Source organism: Diaporthe batatas (genome assembly GCF_019321695.1).
Source record: "Diaporthe batatas strain CRI 302-4 chromosome Unknown Contig00016, whole genome shotgun sequence".
NCBI classification, from domain to species: domain Eukaryota; kingdom Fungi; phylum Ascomycota; class Sordariomycetes; order Diaporthales; family Diaporthaceae; genus Diaporthe; species Diaporthe batatas.
Genome location: NW_025408563.1, coordinates 741,475 through 767,248, shown reverse-complemented (window position 1 = coordinate 767,248; position 25,774 = coordinate 741,475). Strand labels below are relative to the sequence as shown.

The 25,774-nt window shown below is 47.1% G+C and overlaps 4 protein-coding genes across 4 annotated transcripts; 2 read left to right on the top strand and 2 right to left on the bottom strand.

Annotated features, from left to right (window-relative positions):
* Window positions 1-2,450: 2,450 nt before the first annotated feature.
* Window positions 2,451-4,295, top strand: KVR01_011650 (uncharacterized protein; the record flags this gene model as incomplete). Its single annotated transcript, XM_044785500.1, has 1 exon — window positions 2,451-4,295. The coding sequence occupies one exon, from the start codon at window positions 2,451-2,453 to the stop codon at window positions 4,293-4,295; it is 1,845 nt and encodes a 614-aa protein (XP_044639359.1).
* A 1,577-nt stretch (window positions 4,296-5,872) lies between these two features.
* KVR01_011743 (uncharacterized protein) lies at window positions 5,873-6,639 on the bottom strand (the record flags this gene model as incomplete). Its single annotated transcript, XM_044784935.1, has 2 exons — window positions 5,873-6,294; window positions 6,432-6,639. 2 exons carry the CDS (start codon window positions 6,637-6,639, stop codon window positions 5,873-5,875), a joined length of 630 nt encoding a protein of 209 aa, XP_044639452.1.
* A 14,620-nt stretch (window positions 6,640-21,259) lies between these two features.
* Window positions 21,260-22,546, bottom strand: KVR01_011625 (uncharacterized protein). Its single transcript, XM_044781283.1, has 3 exons — window positions 22,476-22,546; window positions 21,925-22,373; window positions 21,260-21,825 (listed from the first exon to the last, which is right to left on the bottom strand). The coding sequence occupies exons 1-3, from the start codon at window positions 22,499-22,501 to the stop codon at window positions 21,368-21,370; spliced, it is 933 nt and encodes a 310-aa protein (XP_044639334.1). The 5' UTR covers window positions 22,502-22,546; the 3' UTR covers window positions 21,260-21,367.
* An 800-nt stretch (window positions 22,547-23,346) lies between these two features.
* On the top strand, window positions 23,347-24,032 carry KVR01_011583 (uncharacterized protein; the record flags this gene model as incomplete). The annotated part of the gene is made up of 2 exons (XM_044785568.1): window positions 23,347-23,532; window positions 23,637-24,032. The coding sequence occupies 2 exons, from the start codon at window positions 23,347-23,349 to the stop codon at window positions 24,030-24,032; spliced, it is 582 nt and encodes a 193-aa protein (XP_044639292.1).
* Between the last annotated feature and the right edge of the window lie 1,742 nt (window positions 24,033-25,774).

Below are 25,774 nucleotides of genomic sequence, written 5' to 3'. Positions count from 1 at the left end.
TAAATTCGAGCACTCTACTTGGCTCGATACATAATCACTCATTGCCCTGTGGCCTGATCCCAAGGCAGGAGTTCGCATCAGGTCCGGGGAATGGTGAGATCTGGCGGAGAGATTGTGGAGGGTGGTTGAGTCAAGGTTGCGTCCGGGTCTCCACTCCTGGTTCTTGGCTAGCGGGCTGACGAACCGATTCTCGGGCACCGTGCAAGTACTTAATTCCGGCCAGGTGTAAGAAATGAAGCGCCCGTTCAAGTAGCAGTAATGCAACAAATTCACGAGTGTGAGGGCAGGCGACTGTGCATGAAGACGACGGCAGTTTACTTGTCTTGTGTGTAACAGAGTCTAGACACAAAGTATCCATTACTACTCTATTTAAAAAATTTCATACAAATGTTGAAGCATTTTCAGTGCCTCCTTCTTACCTTTCGCCAGAAAACAGGTAGCATGCCTATCCAGTTCTCAAAGAATGCCATCTCATAAACCTCACTCTCGACGACCCTTGTCAGACGCACGAGGTTCAGCACTCGAGTGAGTTTCGATACACCGGCACGCCTTTTGCGGCTTTGCAGGACCGCAAAAGGCTCGAGATTAAGCCTAGAGATGGGCCATCGCCACTGATGTCCTTATCGCCGGCAGGCCTCTGGACGCCGGTAGGCTGATGAATCCAGCCCAACCACGATCCCCCACTCCGCTCGTAACTGGTTTCGCCTCTTTATCTGAAGCCATACATGGTGTATTAATATAGTAATAATCGCTTAAGAACCCAGGATTTAAGATAAATGGAATGCTGATAACAGTAGCAAAAATACAATAGGTGCACGTGGCCTCAGTCTTGTGACGTACCTGTAGACAAGGCTGCCGTATGACTCCATCGCGGCGTCAACACTATCGTTAAGACGGTGCCCCTTAGCCTTATCTGTGCGTCGCAAGGGTAAGGCCACAAGTACTTATCATGTTATGACTATTATTATTAACACCATGTTCTTTTCAAGCGCTAGTTCTTAAGTGTTTACCACTATATAAGAGGCCATATATGTCCTCGGACGTATACGGAATACAAGCGAAACCACATAGACAAGGCTAAGGGGCACCGTCTTGACGGCGGCGTTGACTGGAATGACGGAGAAGCAGCCACACAGTCAGGCTTCAACAGTCTCTCAAGATGGTACTCCGCTCGTAAAGCCTCTCTGGGAACCTCTCGCTAGCCCATTTGGACGCACTATAGCCATCGATGGCACCGGACGTGGGAGGAGGGTATACCACCGCAGACTCCCCCCCAAAGTATTCCAGCCGTGAGCACTTCAACACCTGGCATGCTGGCAGTCAAGACAGGGAACGAGGTCCAAGCGTCCGCTGCCGAATCGCAGGGACAGGTTGGCTATTTCTGTCGTCGCCGCCTGGAGGTTGGCCCCAGGTGCCAGTGGAGGGACTCGTAGGTTCTGGGATCGGACGTGTTGGCGCCGTTGTGGATGATGCGGTCTGCCGGGCTGAGTCCTGCACCCGAAGCTTTTCTTGATCAGAGCCTGATCTTGTAGGGGGGGCAATGAAGCCTGTCTGATATTGAAGGTATCGGCCTCGAGTCTGATGCGGCGCATTCTGGCGACATGGCGAGACACAATTTCCTCCCAGATCTTCTTCATCTTGGACTCGGTTTCGGTGAAGGCTGGCGGCGGTATACTCCTGTCTTCATCTTGATTATCCTCCAGGGAAGAAACGTCAGGTAGCGGTAAAGCAGTGATTGCCCTGCGTTTAAGCTTGCTTGATACCATCTTTAGCAATTTTTTGACAGGGGTTGCAGCTGCAGAGAAGTTGTTCGAAGCTGAGCACCAGTCTGACAAGCATGGAGCCATGCAAGTTCGCGATGAGCTGGTACCACTTGGTTCAGGGGCTGATGGATGCTGCCATGTCGCGATCTGAGCCTATGCAAACAATTGGCAGTGGTTTTGGAAGTGTGAAGAAGGCATAAAGCTCGGTGATGTTTCAGAAAAGAAACTTGTTTGCTTTCTGGAATGAACAATAGTTACTTGCCTGTAGTGTATAAATTTCCTCTTCGAAGAAAGGCAAGCTTTCTCTATAAATGTCTGCCTAAGGCAAGCCCTTCCTGACAGCCTTGCTATCACTTGAGGTGTTTCACAGGAGGTTACCTAGGTATCTATCTCATCGCGGACCAACCCACATTGTGTTTTTTGGTCATCCCATATTGTGTGTTATGGTGAGAATTGGAGTTGCATTAGCATGTGTTTGTCCATCCATAGTGATGCATCATGTGGCTTTCGATATTCACTTTCTCCTTCACCATCACCCTGGTTACGGGCTGGGTACCAACAGAGTGAATGGTTCCTTCAGCTGCCAAACCCCTCCAGCTGCAACTTAAAAAGGCATACGGCTCTTCCAACACCATTTCCATTCGTAACGGCCGTCACACCTAACGACCTCACCGCACCACCACAACCATGGCAATACCTCTCGAGTACAATCCGTTGACCAAGGTCGTGCCCTCCGACCCCGATCGACTGCCGCATATTCCAGTTCAAGTCCTTTACCTAATCGCCCAGGCACTCCCGCAGCCGAGCCAAGTCTTGAATCTTGCTAGAGTCAACAAGGCCACTTGGGACTACCTTCAGCCCGCCCTTTACGAGTGTGAGGTTACCTATGAAGCCAGACTGGTTGCCCACTTTGGCGATGGCATCCCTAAGAGACGGTCGGCGCCGCCAACCGCCAACACCAGTGGTCAAAACAATGGCGACGACGGAGCTCATGGTGCCACCGATAACGACGAGCAACCAGAAATCCGTGTAAATTGCGAGCATGGTCTGGCCACAGGGCTTTGCGAGACGTGCGGACAGCGAATCGCGATTGAACGGAAAGACTTCAAGACTTATTTGGTAGAGCGCAACGTCAGGCAAAGGTCCGAGCCACATTCCAGAACTCACTTCTTCAAGTCTCGTGGCATGACAGCTCTGCACTGGGCATGTGCAGAGGGAACATTCGCCTTGCCTGTTGCACGGAAGGCTATCGAGGCTGCCAAAGCTCATAACCCCTCGTATATCGATGGCCTAGGCCTCCGAGCGCGACAGTATGGCAACAGAATTCCCATACGGCTCTTTGGGGAGATTCCGCCCCCATTGTTCACGGCCACCGCTTTTGGCAACTTGAAGCTATGCGTGGAGTTAGTTGAGGCCGGCTGCAACGTGAACCTGTTCCAGGCAATGCACGGCGCGGATAGCCGCACATTTATCGACGCATTCTTCCGGATACACGACAGCTGCGTCCCAACTGAACTTGTATTTCCGCTTGGTCGCGCGGCCGCAGGCCAGTGGCTATCCAGCGGGCTCATTCCGCTGACTTGCAACACTGCCGGCCACGTCGCGTTAGACTTCGGACATGCCGACGTCCTTGGATACCTTCTCGACAACGGTCTAGATCCTCTTATGGGTAAAGAGCCGCTGATACACCAAGCGGCTCGCAAGTGCGATCTCCCCGCTGTCAGGGCTCTCCTTCAACGACGGCCGGAAATGGCTCGGCATCGCTGGGATGAAGTCACGCCTCTACATTCGTTATGCAGAAGCGTTGAGACTGGTGGGTTCAAAACCTTCTCACTGGATGATCTCAGATCCGTTGCAGAATACCTAATACAGAAGGGTGCTTCTTTGGAAGCCAGAGGCGATTTCGGGCTCTATCCGAGTCTATCTCTCACACCATTGCAGTGTGCCCTGGAGAATTTCGCACAGATCGAAAGCAACAAGGCGAGTGCACCTATTGCCCTTGTTAAGCTGGGAGCCGATTGGGATGTGCCCTTCATCTCGCATTCCGTGCGGACTGTGCCTCTTTTGATCCACTGTGTTCGGGAAGCGATCACACCACCCCCCTCAAATCAAGCCGAGGATCCTTGGGGATGGAGAGTATTGGTGCCAAGGCGGTATAGATACCACGCCATGGCATATGCAAATTTGATCAAGGCCATAGTCAGCAGCACATGGCGCTCCAACCCCGATCCAGCACTGGCACCAAGCAGCGAGCGTCACATGCAGGCATTCCTCGACGCGTTCAGGGAGCTGGCCAAGACTAAGCTCGAGTACGCAGTAGGACTCCGGAAGAGTAAGAACACGTTTGCCATCGAGGCTGTCGGCAGAATGCTCTTGTCCACCGGTATCCGTCCGATTCAAAAAGACATGGACAAGTGGGAGACATTGATCGCGGACAACGAGGCGGAGTCTAGGGCAGATGAAGGGGTCGCACGCCAGTGGCGAGAGGTTTTGTCTGACTTGCCCTCTGCAGGCCCAGCAACTACGCAGTAAACCTATAAGGCAGTGCGTACAACGTGATCAACCATAGGATAAGCTCCTGCTTGATCAGGCCCTCTGGAAAAGCCACACGCGGGGGACTCTTTTGTAGGAAATCTTCACTAGGTCGCGAATAGGCAGTCGGATAGATGGTAACCAAGCCCCAGAGGGCTTCGATGAAATTTTGGGATTTTGGAAGAATTCTGGCAAAGCCGAGATTTTGAAAAGGCTTTTTCTTTTGTATGATGAGAGACGCAGTGACCCATACAATGCAATACAACTGCAAACAAGGGCCAACACAAAGCTTGGGAATTGCAGAATCCCGAAATTGAACAAATTGAACGGCAATAACTTAAAATTGCGGCTGATGGTCCATGATTACTAGATGCTAACGCTACTCTTTATTCCCTGGGTATACATACTCCCTACATCATCACTGTTCAAGCGGCGACCCCAAGGTGAATTGTTTTGCTGAACATCTGGTCCTCGATTGACAGTTTTCAAAAACCTATTCTGCTTCCGGTCCGACCTGGCCGCAGGCCTACTACTTATCCAGTCCCCTGTGGTCCGTTTCAAAGTTTAGGCTGGCGCACTGAAACAACTAGACTCCCCGATAAAGTGTTTTCCGATGTGTATGGCAGATAGAACATTTACACGAATTATGGACCGTAACCCGTCCGTTAATCGCGTTACACATCTAATTACTAGATATATCCATAGGGATAGCTGGTTAAGAAGTTGCCCTCTCGTGAAGGTAAAGGGATGGCTTTGAGAGCTACCTGGATCCTCCTTATACTCTTTAGGAACTTGGATTTTATATCGGTGTAGTCTTTAATGACCAGACACCCATCGCGCTTCTTGAACTCACCGTCTATAAGAATATACCGGATATCTCCAATACTAGCATAGAGAATGACTACTATAATAGGGTCTAACCATCTAAGCAATAAATAAGAGCTCCCATCCCAGACAATTATATCCACCTTCACTCTAAGCGATATAACACCAAGGTCCTTCCGACCTAAGGCCAGGCCGCCATTTTTAGTCGCTAATAGAAACGCTTAGTTAACTAAGAATGAATTCACTACCGGGACTTACTAGTAGTCTGTTGTGTTTTAATATATATAAGAATGTATAGCCTGAAGCTATAGCTAGGTTTAAGTAAGTATATTAGCTAAGAAATAAAAGTAGGTATTTATATTAAGTAAGGTTTAATCTATAATTAGATAGCTTATAGAATAAAGATAGTTATAGTGTATCTTACTCTCTATAATAATAGATATATATTTATTAACTTTTTATAAGAGCTAAGCGCCTCTAGTGCCTAAGTATGCAGTATATAATATCACGATAGGGGCACTGGAGTTTAGAACCCTAAGGCGGTACATATCCTCGGGAGTATTTCCCACTATATAACCATATCAGTAAGCGAGATCAATGACACAAGGTCGATGAGAAAAGGCCCACGCATATACGGCCCTTCCAACTGGTGAGTTGTCAGTAATAATCCGTTACTATAGCTATAATGAGTTTACCTAGTTACTGAATCTTCAACATGTGGATAATACACGCTTCATCAAATCAATAATAGCTTAAGTATCAGCCTCCGTTGAGTTGTCAGTAAAATAATCATAAGCTATGACAAGCTCAATCAAGCTGCTGTTAGACATAGCAGACGACAGTCGCTTCCATTGTGCGATTTGTTCTGGAATTACGAATTGGGCGGAAGAGTTCTGGAAGGCACTGGCATACGCGAAAAGAATTCTCGCTCCACTATCGACTGAAGCATTCAGGCCCGCGGCGGAATGGTCAGGGGTCCAGGTATGGCGTGCATGGTCAAGGATAGTGGTGACCCCCGAGAACAGTGCCTCATAGATACAAGCAAGCTGGCTGATGTATACATCTTCTGGTGAAAAGAGTGGTGCGGCTACTACGGCGCTGAACCGGAGAGCATAATCTGCCACTGTTGTATTTGAGCCCATCGTTTTGAACACCGTCTGCCATCCATGGCGGTCTTTTATATGTCAGCAAAATTCTGCAGTGTTTCAAGCAACTCTAGAACATTTACAGAACATAAAGGCAGAAAATTGAGGAAAGTATCAATGAAACCCGGTGTGATGATCTGCCCGGTGCAGTCTATGACTTCCGTACCGTGCGGGACGTCGGTAGGCGCGATATCGAACACGGCGCTGATCTGACCGTCTTCAATGAGGAGAGATCCATTCCGGATCGCATTCAGCTGCTCGGTAGCCTGGTCAAATGCTATGATTGTGCCGCCACTAAGCAATTTTGCACGTGAACTCAGGGACAACACTTGGAAGAAGGCGAACGTCTTCGCGGCAAGTTCAGAAAGCAGCATGGCGCAGGTTACATTGATATAAATCGAAGAAGGGGCGTGATGTTTGACAGACCAGAATCTGACCGGTATGGCTCGAATTACTTTCCTAGATGAAATTTGCACACGATTGGAAGCAGAAGCTTTAATGACGCGTAGTGCGTTATTGCAGATGTAGACTGACATTCTTCGACTCATAATTACTCACAAACAGAACCCCACGCGGACCTATCTATATTTAGGTAAGCATGGCGGGGTGCGGACCTGTGGGTGTACGTGTGCGCGCGGGCTAGTATGTCTCACCACAGCTAAGCACATCCTGTGGACAGCATAAGGCCTTGCCCATGCCGACAGGCCAAGTCACAGAACCGTGTACGTACCAACAAAATATGTAAATTGAAATAGACTGAAAGGTGTCCTATCATTTCAAAAACTACTTGGCAAAGCTTGGGACCCTCTCAGATACTGTGAATAAAACACAGATTTAGAACATCGGTGGGGCATTCAATGTTCCTAGCGATCATTTGAAAGTACAAAGGTTCAATCAGGTAGGCCGCCAAGGCATAAATTCGTGACGTAGAGATGCGGGCAGATTAATCAGCCCGGTCTGACAGAGCCCACGCCTTTCTGCAGTCTAAAGCTTAGATACATGTCGTAGATGTTGATTTGGACAAATCAAATACATTTCCTGTGCCCAGGCTGACATGAATGCGGCCCTTGCACGCAAGTACCTGACAATACCAGCTTCGACGGCGCGTTCGCAGTCGATTTCTGACCGAGCTCTGGCCTTCTACTATGAACTTGAAGTATGCTCAACGTCACGCACACCTGTCTGATCAAGCGTGCGTCAATGGAGAGGGCGCTGATGTACTTCAATCCGCACCAGAATGAGTATATAATTAGTATTTTCTGGTAGCCTTTTCACTCAAGGGCAGGAAACCAAGTGCAAACAGGAGCCTCAAAATGAGGAGTTGCCCCCCCATTCTGCCTCAAGTGCTTGGACTAACCACCGCCCGTACCTACTCCTCTCTATAGATAGTGCCATCGATGGGGATGATCATGGGGGAAAACGATTCCTTCAATCATCGGAGACACCAGCCATGATTTACAAATTTATACCTTCCAGAATCACTTACCTTAAAGTAGTGTGCGTACCAGGGCGAAGCATTGATGACGGGGGGCAAGTTCGACATCATTCGGATTCTCCACGTGGACACCTCTTGCCTTCCTGTAGAAAGCAATGCAACATGACTAGGCGTGGAATTCTGCCACTCATACAACCGTATACCTCGGATGTTCCGATGCCGGTGGCTGTTCGTTGCCTACTTGGATGCCGTTCAGCACACGCCTGGTATAGCTCGTCGGAATCACGATAGGAAGGTGGCTGAGAGGGCTTCTGGTTTACCGATCGTTTTATCGCAAATGCATTGACAACTGTCCGGTATAGTATCCGCTGAGAAGATGGGCTCGTCTATTTTCTAACAGCGTTTCGCGAGCCAGGTTAAAAAGATTAATTGCTGTAAAATCACGACACTCTCTCAGATAAGGACGTCAATGCCACCAGCCTGATGGTCTTTCTTCAGATGTTACCAAGGGTTCGGCCCCGTCAGAAACATCCACCAATAATGGGCTTCACTCACAGGTCAGTACCTTCAAACAGATTACAATTGATTATCGAATGTGATGCGGTAGTATCTAAAATTGAAAGCAAACTACATATGTATTGACGGGGAAGAGTTCAGCATGATCTGAGCAATGTTTTAGACGCATCAAGTATCGTGGTTTCGATTGCTGTTATTGAAACTCTTTCTGTCCTAAAAGAATCGGAATTCTTGGTTGATATCTCCCATGTCATCCACTGCATCAGATACTGCCATGGCGCCCAAGTCTGACTGAAAGCCACAACTTCGTGTTATTACTACCGATCTTGGTCCATAGGGGGGTTGCATGCCCGAAATTAGATTCATTCTCCGTGTCACGGCTCTCAAGTGAGCTGTCGTCTCTGCCCAGGTGATAGCCTAGGGTAATAGTGAAATGAGTGATATAATAGTATGCTGCTCATAATCATGGCTAAATTCTGAAGTACTAGTAGTCTCATTTTTAGGAACATTCAATAAGGCAGCAGCCTGCCTACCTAGGTAGCCCGATAGAAACGTGGGGTTTCGTTTCTAATCCCCATACATATACAATGTATGCGGCGCCTTCATACAGTGATTGTTCGACACATCCGAGCCTTCTGCCCCTCGGCGGGAGCAGTCGCCTAGTACGGATTTCGGTAGCATTATTATCTGCATTCAACCGACATAGAAAAGAAGTCAATGAAAAGGTCATTCCTAACACTATCTACCACTGCAGTCGCGATTGGGGAGATGTCTCTAGCTGCAGCATACCTGACCATTTATCTTTTTGTAGAGCCAAGCTCCAGAATTCTTGGGTCCTTTGAGACCTTTGCTATCCTTTTACTTTTAATGTCTGGGCCTGTAAGAAGAGACTCCGAGCCCAAGGCATTCATTCATCCGGGGCTATCAGGGAGTAGATAAGACCCTTCACATGTACCTTTCACGTGCTGCCAATTAGGGCCCGGTGCTCAGTCTTCAGCTGAAGTAGAGGCTATAGTGATTCATTTAGCATCAAAGGGAGTTCGCCTATACAGAACCTAGAAATACATGAAAGATTCCACGAAGGAGGGTGGCGTCTTGATCAGGACCCAGGATTGGGAGACGGAGGCTCTATCAAAAGGACAACGAGGCTTACACCGGCGGAACAAATCTTTGCCAAGATATCGCAGGCTCTGATGGTTGCCTGCAGTAGAAGATTCTCATTCGTCGCCTCAGAGTTCAGGACTCGGAGAATGCTCCCAGAAAGGTTGCTGAAGGAAGGTGAAGGGGGCTCCAAAAGTGATGCGGGTGGCTGAGACGATGATGCATTTCGGCCACCGTATTGCGGCGCCTTTAATCCCATGCGCTCGCGCCTCCGCCCTGAAAAAAGAAAGGGCGAAAAGGGGATCTTCAATGGCCCGTCCGCCAAGCCCCATTTGTACTACATATGGGTGCACATGTGGTCTGGTTGCTCGAGACCTGTGTGAGCAATCGGAACGTATCCCAAGCAGGTTAGGAAACTGGAAGACACTGGGTTGCATTCATCCTTGCAATTCATGTGACACCTATGGTTCGCGGTACACTGTGTACACATGTACACCTCCGTCTTTCCTTCGGGGAAGATCATGCATGATTACCCGACTAATGACCGCCAGGCGGGAACGGCCGTGCCGCCTCTCACACGAGGAATCCGACCATAATGCAGGCTTCACGCACTTGCGTGAGGTTGGGAAATCCGTTCCCAGCCGGCCTTTTCGCAATTGCGCGAGGTTTGGGGATCAGTTCCAAGCTTGTCTCGCACCCTTGTCAGCTTCTGCATATCTTACTTGCATGCCCCTTGGCTGACGCTGACGCCCAGGTCCGCTTGTGACAAAAGTAACGCCTACTGATTTCGGTCCTGCGCCTCCTGTCCCACGCACACATTTGCCTGTCGCAGGCACGCGTTGATCTGCCCCGTCGGACAGGGGTCTTGGTTGGCGGTCCGAAATGCGTCGTACGCGGTTGCGTACTGCAGAGACCGCTGAAGGCTTCTGCTGGGGGCCTCTGCTGCAATTCCTTCGCCCCGGTTTGCGAACTTGGACTCTAGTTGGGAAGGCTCTCTATCAAAGGTTTGGCTAAGACTGGGTCTGGGTCAATCGCCGTTAGCCACCTAATTCACAAGTGTGATCGTGCCATTCCAACACTTTCTGGTGCAGGAATTGTGAAAATGCTTATTATTCTTGGTAGAAGTCACCGCAATTGTATTTATACCCTCAGAGATGGCACCTTTCTTTCAATGTATGTCCCTTGACAGCCGACATCGAACATCAACTCAGGCCGTGGGCCCGGTCCCGTTCTTCCTTTACAATGCAGGGTATCTCGACTCTGCAAGGACTTCATCTCATCCGCAGAGACGCTGCCCACACAAAACCAGACATGTCTTACTCAATTTGTTCAAATTCTGCTCCAACCCAACAGCTTCTCAATCAGACCAAGTCTCCTAGTTATTCTTTTCTCAAGGCTGCCCCGAGTGTGTCAACGCCTCAGACCCGGCCACGGAAGAGCCCTCGCTTCCCAAAAACACTCATACCCGGCTGCCAAACAACGAATGATGGTAGCAATGACCCTTCCGACGCCGCACAAAATCTTGAAAGTCCAAAAAGGGTACCTAAGCCGATTTTCCGGAGCAACAGACAGTTGAAGGAGTTGCATGCAAACGACACAGAGATCGAGATGGAGATATCAGCCAGTGGAGGTCAAGATCATGACAGCACTTCGGGTCGGAGAGTTCATTCACTGGGAGACACTCTCACAGCGCGGACACACCCCATTCCACCCAAAGTGCTAAGTTCTGGGCCTTCGGATCTCGATGCATGGTCCAGGTTTGGCGCAGTCGTGGACGAGTTGGCGCGGACGGTCATGGAGAGATTCGGCTCGATGCATCAGGGTTCGTCAAGGAAAAGGTCCATTTCTCCAAGCCCGGAGAAGTTTCGCAAGCGTTCACGGCTGGGTCCTGGCCCAGACCCGGCAAGTGTCGGGCCCAGTGGTGATATCGAGCAAAAAGATGGTGTACTAGCCAAGCAACCCGCCGAAGCAAAATCAAGGATCTGGCCGTGCCCATTCTATGCTAGAGACAAGAAAAAATACCGCGTCTGTTGGACAAGACACAGCCTCCTAAACCTGGACGATGTGCGAGAGCATTTGTGTACGGTGCACTTGGAACCTATCCACTGTCCGGTATGTTACATATCATTTCAGACAGTCAGGCTCAGGGATGAACACATGCGGGGCCAGAACTGTCAGTTTGATTTGCCACCTGGATTCGACGGCCTCAGAGATTCACAGGTGCAGGACCTTCGAAGGCAAGACACTGCCGTTGATAAAGCTCTGCATCTGCAAGAGAGGCAATGGGTCAAAATGTGGTGCATCGTCTTCTCTTGTACACGGCGACCTCAGTCGCCGTTCTCTTTAAGCCAACAGGAGCTCGCGGTCCACGAGTTTCGTTGCTTCTGGGAGAAGCATGGGCAGCATATCGTTGCAAACGTGGTGGAAACCCAAGGGCTTCGGCAATCTGAGATTGAAATTGAGGAGAGAAGTCTGCAAGCCTTATTCAGTCGAGTAGCGGATCATGCTGTGGATCGCTTGTTGCCCGCTGAGGACAGTTGAGCATGGTCACCAGTGATACCAATAAAATTTGGATACCACTACTGTAGAAATCAAATTAACTAATGTCATCGAAAAACATCAACTATCCGAAAGAAAAACAAGACACAAAAGTTTTGGTCGTTAATCATTACCCCCACCAATCACTAAATTTGCTGACTCATTGCATCTTGGTACCGCGTACCATGATGTGCCAGAGTGCAACCAACTTGATGATATCATCCTTCTTTTTTCCCCTTATCCTTCCAAAAAAGGAAACAAAAGAGAAAAGAAAAGAAAGAAAGAAAGAGAAAGAAAGAAAGAAAGAAAGAAAGAAAGAAAGAGAAAGAGAAAGAGAAAGAGAAAGAAAGAAAGAAAGAAAGAAAGAAAGAAAGAAAGAAAGAAAGAAAGAAAGAAAGAGAGAAAGAAAGAAAGAAAGAAAGAAAGAAAGAAAGAAAGAAAGAAAGAAAGAAAGAGAAAGGGGGAGTAGGGCAATCAAATCGTTTTCGCGATGCTGGCCCTGAAGCCGAAATAATGGGTGTTCTATAACCTTAGACGTATGCGGAATAGAAGCGAAACCAGCTATAAGCTTGGGAGACCGATGAGTGAGTGACATAATTGTGTGAGGTAGAGGGACGAACAGCTAACTTACCTGAACGTTGCCTCTAACGGAACCTGCCGATGGACCCAAGCCAACGGCGATCAGCGAGGGGCATCCCGGTCTTCGTCTTCGACTGGGCGCCCTTCCCCAACGACTACATGGAGCCCATGTCCCCACATGCATACCCATTGAAGTCAACGTCTTCCAAGCCACCCAAACCACCCGACACCCCCATAACATTTGAATAATATATGGGGCCGAAATTTTGGTCATATGAAGGTTCGCGGGCAGCGAACTCATGGCTTGCGCCTGAAGCTGGAGTGAACTCTGTGGAAGAGATGTGTGGGGCCGACCCAGGGGCCGCAACATCGTTGAGCATGGTCAACGGGTAGCTGGCTTCCCTTTGAAGATAGGCGGCAACATCTTCCAAAGGGTTTGCTGACGGCTCTAGGAAGTATTCTTCTGACCCCGGAACTCGCCGCGGTGGCCCCTGTGAAGACCCCGGAGGTGGCATCCAAACTTGGAGACTTGCCTCATTGGCCCCGCGGTATTCATCCAATGAGGCCCCTCCCGCCTCTGGCTCGTAGCTCTGACCAGCTTGGGTCTGTTCCCTAGAGTACCCGCGGCGACGAACGCAATTTATCAGTTCGGTTGTGAGGTATCGTATGGCGTTTTCAGAAACTTCCTTGCCTAGCACATTGGCAAAGTCCCGTTTGAGGTCTTCCAGGCCATCATCCATGTCTGTGTGCGGAATGATGGGATCCAAGATCTGGTGTCCTGGCGCAGTCGGGGCCGAATCATTTCCATCGAAGAAAAGGATACCGTACACCTTCTGGAACATTTCTTCCAGGGAACAACCAATTCTGACGCCTCTGGAAGAAAGCTTTCTGATCTCAATTTCTTGGCCCTTGTCTACCCAGGAGGGACTCTCCAGTGGTCGTGAGGATTGTTGGCAATTCTCCAGACCGGTGTGTTCGTCAAATTTGAAGTCATTCAAAAAGATCTTTCCGCATTTCCAACAGCGGTCCCGTGGCCTGTGTTTCCGTACCAGAAGGTGCTCACGACAGCGTGTCCAATCGTGAAAGGGGCCGCATTTCGCAAATTTCGGGTTGTTAGGGTAGCGTATTTTAAAGGGGCATGGTATAGTTCTTGTTTTTGATTTTCCTGCCGTATTGATTCGCTGGCGCTTTTTCACCTGGTCGTTGTATTCGGCACCTGATCCATCATCGGCAAGTCGCTTTCTGCTAATGTTCTGCTGGCGAGCTAATGCGGGTGGTAGAGCTGAGGGTGGCTGCAGCGAGGCACGCGATGATGTTGGATTACCCTGATAGATGCCTGTAGAATTATCGCCTTGAAAAGCGAATGGTTGTTCGACACTGTTGTGGCTCGACAGGGCACTGGTCCTAATTACACCTGGCACGAGTGCTCCAGAGTGTGCGCCAAAGTTATGAACGTATGGGTTACTACCATCAAAACCTGAATAATCATCAAACGTGGTGTTGGCCATGATGCTGACACTGAGCAATTAGGTAAGAGGTATCAAAGAATAATCTGAGTGACGTAGGAGATGCTCCTGATAATGGTTTCGAGCTGGTGTTGTGCACAGCACCTTATTGAATTGCGATGCTTGTATCGAGGAAATAATGAGATTTATTCGTAAAAAATACACATTCCGAAACAATAGAAACCAGAAAGGGGGAGAAGAAACACAGTTAGTGAGATGGGCCGGTTTTGATGGATTCCCCAGACTTCACGCGGATGCGGGAAGCTGTGCGCGCCCCTCCCCCCGAAAGCCAGCCCTCCGGCAGTATCTGGTCTGGCAACGGCGACTACGTTTCTCAAGGGAGTGAAAGGTGCACAGATATACTGTTATCAGGGACCAAGTTTGAGGTCTTACTCCATCAATGGGAGCTGCTCCAGCCACATGTAAATGCTTGGCTGCCTCGAGACCAGGTGCGTGTCGATATCTGTTTGTTTTTACACTTCGGCCCCAGGGAATCACACGTGCAGCAAGGCCCACCGTATTAGTTCAGGTCCGCTTGTGGACTTCATATCAATGATGCGTACCTGTGTAGAGTACGTAAATACTGCAGAGGACGAACTCAACCCTGAATCAAGCAGGTGAAGAACTCCCAACCGCTGCTGTCTACGAGAATAAGTCGTCAACTGTGCAATACTGTAATTATGGTCCACCTGCATAACTCTCTGTCCGTATGCATCCTCCTTTCCTTATGTACAACGGTTCAGCTTCTCTAGCATACCATGGCCATTCTGGCAACCGTTTCTCACAGTTGAACGCACAAGTAACTGTCAGGTACCCCGCCCTGACAATTGGCAGAAGAAGCAGAGGAGCCTGCTTATGGTCGCAGCCGGTGAGAGCGGGCGAGGATTTGGCCCCTGGGCGCCTGCGGACGCAAAAAAAAGGGGGGGGCGGTTCAATACGATGTGCCAGTGGTTTGCAACACTGAGTGCTTGTGCACGTCGAGGAGCAGCTCGAGAGACGCCAAGCACTTAGTGGCTGAAATTCGGCTTGCGAGTGACGAATGAGGAGAGACTGGCGTGAGAAATGTAAATAATGCCTTGCCGCGTCTGGTGCCACATGTATAAGTCACATGTACTTGAAAACGTAGAAGTAATGGGTTCCGTTCTTCTCACATGTAGATACGAAATCCATTCAGTACCTTCACATGATGGTGAATAATCAACGGCCGTAAGAAGAATGGAGGATTTGAAAAACGATCTTGACGCAGTCACAGTGTCTGGTGAACAGAAGCTCATTTTCTAGGTACTCGAGAACCATCAATTAAGGGGAAGGGGGGTAGATGCTGGTGCTAGTATGGCCTACCCTAATAGGAAGGAGATTAGATATATATAAGTCTTCATTTACATTACTACTTCACTACATATCATAGAAAATTATATTCCTTAACTATATATATTATTCTTATTATAACATTTATCTTATTACTTTATTATTATACTTTTTAAACCTTAGTTACTAGTATATAAAGGTGCTATGTATGTCCTTGGATGTATATAGAATAGAAGCGAAACCACTCGAAACTTATTTCTTTTTATTAACAAAATTCTTAATATTCAAAAATATGTTAACAATAATAAGCTCTAACCACAAGGTTCCGGCGACATGGATCTCAAGGGAAGGGACCACCGTTTTTTCAGTGCCCAAAACGGCCCTCAACACTGTGCATACTGTGCTTGACGCCATAATATTTTGGAGCGAATCATATGGCGCATGAAATCCGTGATCATGTGTACCTAGGTAATAAAGACACCACACCAAAGCATCTCATTTTGACATGACCGCATATAGCTTGCATGTGCACAGTTGGTCTTGATTGGTCAGACTCGGGATCCTGACGCACATAGGGTGGTACTGTAGCCCTTTGCGGCAATAGTTCTCGCATTTGCGTCTAGTGTAATCCTGTAAAAGCCCAAAAGAAATTGGAAAGCGGTCACGCTAGGAAACTTATCCTACGTTTCTCACAAAAACACCAGAGTTTCAATTCATCAACTAAGACACATGGCAATTTTTCTCACAATGAATCCAAGTCCACCCGGTAACTTCAGCGGTGGCTTCATCCAAAACAATGCATGGAGCAGCCTACACCTCAACGTACCCGCAAATTGGCCCGGCCAATCCCGTCTCTGTGATTCTTCGCCAACTATATTTGGTCTCCCATCTTCGAACACAAAGGCACGTACCGTGCCACTGCCAGTCTCCGGTCCGATTACACAATATACGCCCGTATCTTCGCCGGGACTGGTAGCTCCTTCCCAGAATAAAAATACCGGAACACAAGACATGGCAGTGACGAATCAGTGGAAGAGAGAAATCTTCACAGATCTGGGAACAGATGGTGAAGGATTTTTGCCAGCTCCGAAATCGAGTCGGAGACAACTGACCGTTCGCAAGAAAGGGGACGTTGGCTACAAAAGGCCAACAAACCTTCCACGAGCTGACAAGGTCGATGGATATCCTGACCCGATATGGAATGTACCAAAGACTCAGATACTAGACAGCTTTGATCAAGAACGTCTCGGGGGTTCATATTTGCCTCTACGGAAGCGCCTCCTTCTCGGAATACGCAGTCGGGCGCCCGGGTGGCCTTGTCCCTACTGTCGCCAACCATTCAAACGACGAGATAACATAAAACAGCATGTGAAGAGAAAGCATGCTGAACATTTTGATGCATTTTATTGCGCACCAAATTCTACCCAACTTGAGGAGTCTTCATTGTCCGCGCCCACAAGCTCGCGCTCGACCGCCGACAACCTTTTGGCCTGTGAACTCTTCGACAGTGAAGAGACCCAGCATCGGGCGAGCTCCTGGGATTGGCAGTTGGGGGAACAGACCGCAGATGCATTTCAGTCTGGCGATGCTTTTCCAGGCAGTATCATGGATCCTCAGAAAGTTTCCATCGATTTTGCTTCCTCGCATTGCCGGGGCTTTTCTCCCGGGTCGGAAAACGGGTCATCATGCTCCACACCTAGAGATGACAAGTCGGCACGCTTGTTTGCCTGTCCTTTCTACAAGCACTGTCCATCGAAATATCGGAAGTGTTTCTCTCTCTTGTTGAGAAGACCCAAGGACGTGAAACAGCATATTTATCGGTCCCACACGGCGCCCGAATTCTTTTGTGCCTTGTGCTCCGGCGCCTTCGATACCTCGAAAGAGCTCGAGGCACACTGGAGAGATACTTGGTGTGATAGATTGGATAGTTCCATGCTCTCCAATCCTCCCGGCATCAGCGGGGATCAGAAAAAGATGCTAGACGAGAAACTGCCTCGCGACTTAGGCTTGGAAGACCAATGGTTTCAGATTTATGCCATCATCTTCCCAGTCTCTGAATTGCCACGATCGCCATATATTGGCAATTTGTTGCAGGAGATAGTGCCCTTGCTACGACAGAGGTGGAAGGCGAAATGCTACGAGATCACGGAACAGGCTGTGGGCAACTCGAACCATCATCAACTAAGCCTTGCTATGGATCTATTCTTTAAGACCTTAGAGGTCGAGGCGATCGGACATGGAACTGTCGACAACTCGGTCTCTACAGTGTTTGACAATCATATGTGGGATGTTGCTCAGCGAGATACATGGTCTCTATTATCCCCACAGTCAGTTCACTAGCCTATGACAAATGCACGATCATGGAAAATGGCTCCATGTGTCAGGTACGCATTATCCAATTGAGCCCCCCCCTCCCCTGTTTTCATAGCACGTTTCCAAGATCCTGATGTCAGGCTTCATTTAGATCTCTTTCCATCATCATTCTTTCGCTGGCCGTCTGAATCCTATCATGTCTTATTTTCCATCGATGGTTTTAATTTTAATGCTAGATGCTATGTAAGATAAGGTGCCTGTGGAGCACTGGGCTATCAGGCAAACAAGGGGTGTATACCAACTGCGTTGGAGGGCCTCACTCTCGCTATTACACTGGGATCCCATGCTTGTCTGCGACAAGCTCAATGGGTATTATTACCGCAGGATTCTTGTCCCCTCCCGACTAGGTGCTCAAGTAGTTAGCAGGAAAAGTGACGACTCATTCAATCCATTGCTGTCACAGTGCCCAGTGCGTACGTACTGGAGAAGGCCAACAACGAACCCAATTATGCCGATCCGTCGAACTCGACCATAGGCTGTCACATGCACAATTTCCCAAGAAGACAATAGTTCATTGACATTACACCGACTACCAAAAGGAGAATTTGTAAGCAGAAAGAAGAGTAGGTTTGCATTGTTCCTGATACAACCGTCACAGCCCGCAGATATATGAGGATTTTGTTCAAGAGACCTGAGAAAGGAATCCACTCATAACAGCACTGTACACACAAATGAAGATGATCTGCCGTGCTTCATCCGGCTCGAGAATCCTTGCGAAAAGACTCACTACGAAGCACATAACTAATATCAAAGCCATTCTCATGGCACGATTTGTATCGAAGTAACTGAGAAAAGCCAAGGGAAGTATAAGAAAAATGCAGATGCCAACAAGTAGAACAAATCCAACGACCCAAGAAAGGGCTTGCTCATCATATCGGTGAAAGTGTAAATCGTCACCTTGGACTTGCCGGGACCGAAGGGGTCGCTAAATTCCGAGTAAGCATATTCGTGGCCAACAACTGCGCTTCAAGGACGAGATTATAGCTACTTACAAGAATAAAGCGCCCTATCTTTGTCAGTGGTGCAATAACTTTGATGACCTTTTCAATAGGACCTTGTGGAGAAGACAAGACCCGAAATTCGTGCCATTTCCTTGTTCTATATGCATCAGCTTGACCATTCGACCGCTGATCAAGCCACAGGCGTAATTGGTCAAGGCTTGATTCATCTGGCGGTCGGTCGTTATCAACTATCTTCCCATACACCCAGGCAGCGTCTTGCTCTTGGACATCAGTTACGGCATCTAAGACTCTGTGTTTCGATTTGAGACCCTACCATACTGTGCCACGCTTTCGGCAAGCCTTGTCATGAGGATGGGCAGCTCTTCGGCATTGTTTTTCGAATGCCGATTCGGTGGCTTGCTCGCATCAACAGAGTCCAACTCCTTCCTAAGTCTCTGAATCCTCATGCTCAGCTGCGAAATGCATTCGGACCGGAATTCAAGGGCAAGGGACCGTTCGAACGAAAATCCAGGGTAGAAAGCGAAGCGACGGTCGTAATTCTTCACTCTAGCAAGCCCAAAAGGACCACAGGCTTGCTCTGAGCACGGAGTGTCAGCTGCGGAGGACGGGACTTGAAATGGTTGCACCTCACCAATCTCGTCAGTCGAGTGTGCAAAAGGCTCCGGGACTTGTGCACTTTCCCCACTGGAGTGTCCTGGTGGTTTCTCCTGGTCGCTGCTACGTTCTACATGCTCACCCCTTTCAATCTTATCAAGTTGCGAGGTTCCAGCGTGCATCGGAGGTGGGAGGTGTCACACAAGACTGCATGATAATATTTGAACGGAAGGGAAAATCTCGCCCATGGATATCGACGGGGCTGGTGCCCTTATATGCCCTGTCACGAGGCATACTCCAAGTAATGCCTTGTGATACACCCTCGGAGAAGATCAGCCTCACTTGCATTTTCTGCTGACTGTGTTGCGTCGTGCATCGTCCCAAATCAGAAGCCCACGGCCCAGGGCACCCAATTGTGCTGAATTTGAGAGCCTGGGAGACGATTTCAGTGGTTCGAAGTCTCAACACAGCATCGGCAGGGACTTGGCTTGCATTTGGAGTCGACACCACCATACCTAGGTAGCCTCAAAAGGCATATTTTTGTATCGATACCGTAGATTGCTCGAAGTGGGCCTTTTTGCATTGTTACATCGCTCTATGTATTTACTACGTATATTGACCATAGTCTTTTGTCCCGTTTGAGTCTCATTCGTCCATTTTCCATCCATTGGTACATTATAGAAGCACACTCCAAGCTTTAACTGATGCATACAAATCGTCAAGTCGTCTTAGGACCACATATACCGACCATGGCCCTACAATCTCTATACATTCGAGGTCAAGAGTACTCCTATGCAGCTAATGGACCCTCCAACACCACAACCAGACCTTAGGGTATGTACAGGCCGGGAGAAAGCGTCGAACCATTCATTTGTTGTTCATTGGCTTCACCAGTACCGTTGTGACGGTCAGCAATTTTCTGATCGTGTAAGAGAGGGGCAGGTGTAAGAACCTACCGAGGGCGACCTAGTCAGTAGGTCATATTCTCTATCAGTGGGAGACAGCCCAATTGCGAATTAATTCTTGGGCGGCGGCGGCTTCGTAATAACCAGGGTCCCGCGGCCACTGTCTTTGCCACAGTCCACATTGCTGCGCGTAGACGAATGCATTCCGTGGTAATGTGCCTGAGGCGTCGACGCTGAAAATATGAACGTATAGAGCCTCTTTGAAACGAAACAAAGAGTCTAGGAGTACTTGGTAGGTTTCTTTCCGTTCGTAGTTTTCACCACAACAGGTGTTGCAAATACAACCACCAGCTGTGCTAACTTCTTGAGATCAAAGACCTCGAGTATTCAGAGAGACTAGAATCGAGAGCTTCATGCACAGGAATAAGTGAAAATGTCACAACAAATGACTGGCATTTCCTTACGATGCAGGCTTCACATGTGGCTCTTAAATATTCTGTCGGCACCCCGGTAACGACCTAGGTAGACGCAAGTGCGAAACCTTCTAGCGTCCGAGCACGAATTTTGTTGGGCTAAACACCACAATGGAGATGAGGAGCCGACGATACCTCGGTTGAGACTGGAAATAGTGACGTACTACGATCGATTGACAGCTGGAGGACCCGCTGAATTGGTCAGAGTGAGGGAAATGACGCGTGGCCGGTTCGTTGTTGCAAGGTTCCGCGGCCTAGGTATCTGCACGCAGACGCGATTTATGGAGTCTCGAACTAAGCCGACAATGGTGGCGGGAAACAAATCGCAGTTTTCGCATTTGGTCAATCGCCAACTTATTTAGCTTCTGGTTGAGCTTCAGAGGATTCCTGGTCTGGGCCGGGTGCCGGCAGTCAGAGCTACGTTTGCCGTTCTGGACTGACACAGCGGAGCTGGCTGCAAAATTAGCAGATCAAACGTTGTCGTCCATGAGCGGCGGGATATTAGGTTGTTGGAATTTATTCAAAATCAACGAGGAACTGTCATGACTTGCTAGACTGTACCTGCGAATGAGCACCTGGAGTACAACGCGGCGCTTGGAAAAGCTTCCAAGGTTCAAGTTGTATATCACAGCCAGACTGTTTTGAATGTACGTTGGACAAAATACTAGTAAACATCAAAGTATGAGAAATGACTCAGAGAAGCCATTAGCGTAAGCACGTGTGATATTTATGTGAGAAACATGCAAAAAGCCAGAGCTGTATACGGGAACAACGCAGTAGCAGGACAGGCCACTTTGTGATGACATGCAGGTTTTAGAAAGACATGCTCTTCTCAATGACATCCATCAGCGCGGCAGCCCTCCCAGCCACGTCCTTACTCTCATCCGAGCCTTCTGAACCCTGAGCAGCGCCAGCAGCGGCCTTGAACCCCTCTTTCCAGATCTGCCACCTTGCCAGGGAGACGACGGCCACGTCCGACGATGAGAAGCGATCCCCAAGGCGCCACATGCGCGCCTCGTCATCGCCGACGGGGAGCGGGTTCGCCATGTACTTGAAGATCTCCTGGCCGTCCCAGAGGATCCACTGCGCCGCGGCCATGACGTGGTACTGGTGGAACTGACCCTGGGCCTCCGCCTGGTTCTCGAAGGCATCGCGCATCTCCCAGATGACGAAGTTGGGCAGCCTGGCCGTCCACACGCCTGTAGCCTCGAGCTGGGCGAGGAAGGCGTGGTAGTTGACCCATTCGATCGGCGTCTCTTCCGCCTCGGGACCTTGGGGGGACATCGTTAGCCAGCCGGATCAACACGTCTCGGTGAGACAGGGTGGGTGTGCCACGGCACGTTGAGTCATGGGTTAGAGTGATTGCTTACCTTGGAGGTTGTCTCTGAGCTGTTCGCCAAGGGCCTGGAAGTTGACGTTCTGCTCCTCCTCCCCCTTGACGGTCGACCGGGACACCAGTTTCGGCGAGTGGGTGAGGTATTTCAGGAGCCGGACCAACCTGGCCTGAGAGGGGTGCTTGTATGGGATCTGGGATGCGATCTCGATGACGAGAGAAGCGAACTCGAAGCCCTCGTCAGAATAGGGGTTGCCCACTGGGAGCTGAGCCAGGATGGACTGGGCGGCGTCGTGGTGCGAGACCTGTGACTGCGGTTGGACGTACTCGCTCAGAGTCGTGGCCAGCTTCGCTCCCAGGGCGGTGCCGCCCTTCTCGTCGAGCGCATCGATCTTGAGGTTGAGTGAGGAAGCCATAAGGTTCGTGTGTGTATGTGTTGGTTGAGAGATGAAGAAATGGCGGGTGAGTTGGATGCCGGCAGGTTTTCTAGGTTACCGATTACTTAGTACTATTATCATCCTTATCCTTGCGGGTGGCTAGCCCCTCATGCACAGCCCACGTGCAGCGGTTGGTCCAGATGTCACCTACAACGCATGCCGTAGATACCTGGCCATAATCCTCACCCACGCGTGAGACAAAAAGGATTCGGTCAAGTTTTGCCAGAATTCTGAAACTGTGCGGCTGCCTGTTTGAGACTACCGCTGATATATGCAATTAACCCAGTGCTTTTAGTAGGCTGCATCTCGGTATCTCAGCCGGCCCACTCAAGCGACCTGCCAGACTTAGCAAGAGTCCTCCGTGCTGGGCAGTCAGTCTAGTCCAGGACCATGCAAGTAACTCATTGGTCCAACGACAGCCTCCCCCAGGTCGCCTGCCCTTAAGTGCTTACTGTGAACCGTATACTTGTGTATCCTTCCGCGTTACAGGCCCGATTCAGAGCCCAATCGAAGTTTGATCGGATGGTCGATTGGTTTTGTACGATGCCGTCCACGTTGCAATGCTGTGTCCGCCAGGGTCGAATAAGGTCTGATCAATGGTATACGGATTTGTAGACAACTAGGAAGTGAGGGTCTCTGATCCGGCTCCGACCAGAAATTTGTCTTAGGCAACGAGCAGCAGTTCTGCCAATTCAAGTTGTGACTGGTCTCGTGTATATGATACAGTATACCAGCAGCACTGCCGCGGGCGCGCCGGAATTTGATAACCAGTGGCCTGTTACATCAGGGGCCTGGTGGGTGCTGGTTTTAACTTGAAGTGGCCAGTCTCGAAAAGCTTCAGGCCCAGTTGGCCGCCTCGTGAAGGACCACATATTGGCCGAGGCTTTCGAGGGTGGAATCAGCCGCGTCTGAATGTCTAAGGGATTTAGAAATTCCTGCCCCAGCTTCACTGTACCTAAATACATGGGGCATGGGTATATAACACAGCAAGATGACCCACATCACCAAACTTGGCTGTCACGATGCTAGATCTCGAAGTCTGTAAAGTGTGTGTGTCGACCTTTCAGTACTACTACACAGTTCAAGATCGTATACGCCGGCTGTATCATCATTCGACACAGACTAAAGGTCAAGACCCATTCAAGATATTTCAAATGGGTTGTGGGATGTCTAAAGGCTCCAAAGGCCATTCAAGCTCGCATCCGGAGGTGAGAGAGCCCATGACTTTATCGACGCAACCTTCTCCCAAGGTCTCGTAACTGCATGACAGCTCAGACTCTAGTGTACTAACCTTATGTGTCACGCATAACAGGCATACCGCATCAACCGCCACCCAGTAAGCGGGCCCGGCTCTCACACCCGCCGGCGATCCAGCGTAGAAAGACACCTGCACAATTCGCCCCCAATCCAGGTCGGCTACAAGGGCAAGAAATACCCCCATCAGTACAGGAACAGGGAGAACCTCTACCCAGCCGGCGGCGATTACTATGAGTTTCCCACCAGCAACTACCCCTACGCTTCCCAGAACTCCAGGGGCAGGGTCCCGGGGCAGCCCCACGTGGAGGGCTTCACAAGGACGGTGACGGACCAGCACCGCGTCATTCAGGGTGTGATGTACCACCCGGATGGGAACCCCACTGGCTTTGTTAGGGCAGACGAGGTGTATCCTTCATCGAGTGGCCGCCGCGGTGGGCGGCGCAGGCGATGATCGATTGGGAAATGCCTCTAGGGCAGGGCGTCTGCTATTACTTTGATTTCCGTATAATAAGCACAGCGAATAAATCTAGATATTTTCGTTAGATATCTTAAATAGGCTAATAGCTTCATTTCCTCATGTGGCGCCTTTATAATATAAGTAGTATTAGTAGTAAATTATTAATATAATTTATAAGTATAATAAATTTAATAGTATTAAATAAGTAGGGCTTTTAATTAAAAAAGCTTATATTCTTTATTTCTTTCTTTTTTATTATTAAGTTATATTAAGTTATAATTAATATAGTTTTACTTTTATTTTATATATATTTAAAGATATATATAACGCTTTTATATAATAGTAAGCACTTAGAACTTAATATTTAAAATATATAATAATAATAATAATAATAATAATAATAATAATAATAATAATAATAATAATAATAATAATAATAATAATAATAATAATAATAATAATAATAATAATAATAATAATAATAATAATAATAATAATAATAATAATAATAATAATAATAATAATAATAATAATAATAATAATAATAATAATAATAATAATAATAATAATAATAATAATAATAATAATAATAATAATAATAATAATAATAATAATAATAATAATAATAATAATAATAATAATAATAATAATAATAATAATAATAATAATAATAATAATAATAATAATAATAATAATAATAATAATAATAATAAATATATTAAATATTAAAATTTAATAAACTTATAATAAATAATATTTCTTTAATATTAAATTATTAATTATAAACTATTTAAATTAATATTAATAAATAGTATATAAAAGTATAAAATTTAATATATAAACTATTTATATTTTTAATTCTACTATTAAGTTAAAAGTAAATAGTTAAAATCTTAAAAAAATAAAATATAATATATCTTTTAAAGATTAACTTAGCTAAGTTTACTATATAAAACTTTTTATAATAACTTTATAATTATCTATAATATTATCTATTATTAAAAGATACCTTCTTATACTAATATACTAGGCTATATTTAATCGGTTTAAACCGATATTATTAGCCTATTAAAGGTTAAAGCTATTGCAAACTACAAGCTAGTTTAACACTAGCGAGCACTATATATAAGTATTAAATTCGCTATATAACTCAGGCTTTTTAAATATAAGTTAGTTAAAATAGGTAAAGATAAAGCTACTATTCCCCTAAGGGACACACATAGGTTTTAGCTCTACTTAAGTAAATACTTATTTAATGAACTTAAGAGACTATTAGCTCTATAAGTAAAACTACTTAAAAGTAGTTACTTAGCTTATTACATTATTAAACTAAAAGATAACCTTTAAATAAGGTAACTATACTCTATTATTTAGATTTATAATTCTAATAACTTATAAATAAAAAAATAACTATTAATAATTAAATCTATAATTATATAAAAATAAACTTCTACTTTAAAAGAAGTTATTATTATTTAAAATAGTTAATATATTTTAAAGAAACTAAAAATTATAGACTTAATTTAAAGTAAATTAAAATCTATAAAAATCTTAAACTTAAACTTAAAAGAGATTTAAATAAAACTAAAAACTAAACTAAATTATAATATAATAAAATAGTTAAATAAAAATTAATTAAAATTTTATAATTATAGATCTTTTAACCTTATATTTAAAAGGAAAATTTAATATATAACTTTAATAAATTAATTAAAATAAATAAAAATAAAGCTATT

What these genes read in the sequence shown, in the direction of transcription:
- KVR01_011625 (XM_044781283.1), bottom strand. Translation starts at nt 22,501, where the DNA reads ATGGCCAGGTATCTACGGCATGCGTT. An exon ending in AGGTATCTACGGCATGCGTT is followed by an intron (nt 22,374 to 22,475) that starts GTAGGTGACATC and finishes TCGGTAACCTAG; the next exon opens with AAAACCTGCCGGCATCCAAC. An exon ending in GCTCAGAGACAACCTCCAAG is followed by an intron (nt 21,826 to 21,924) that starts GTAAGCAATCAC and finishes TGTCCCCCCAAG; the next exon opens with GTCCCGAGGCGGAAGAGACG.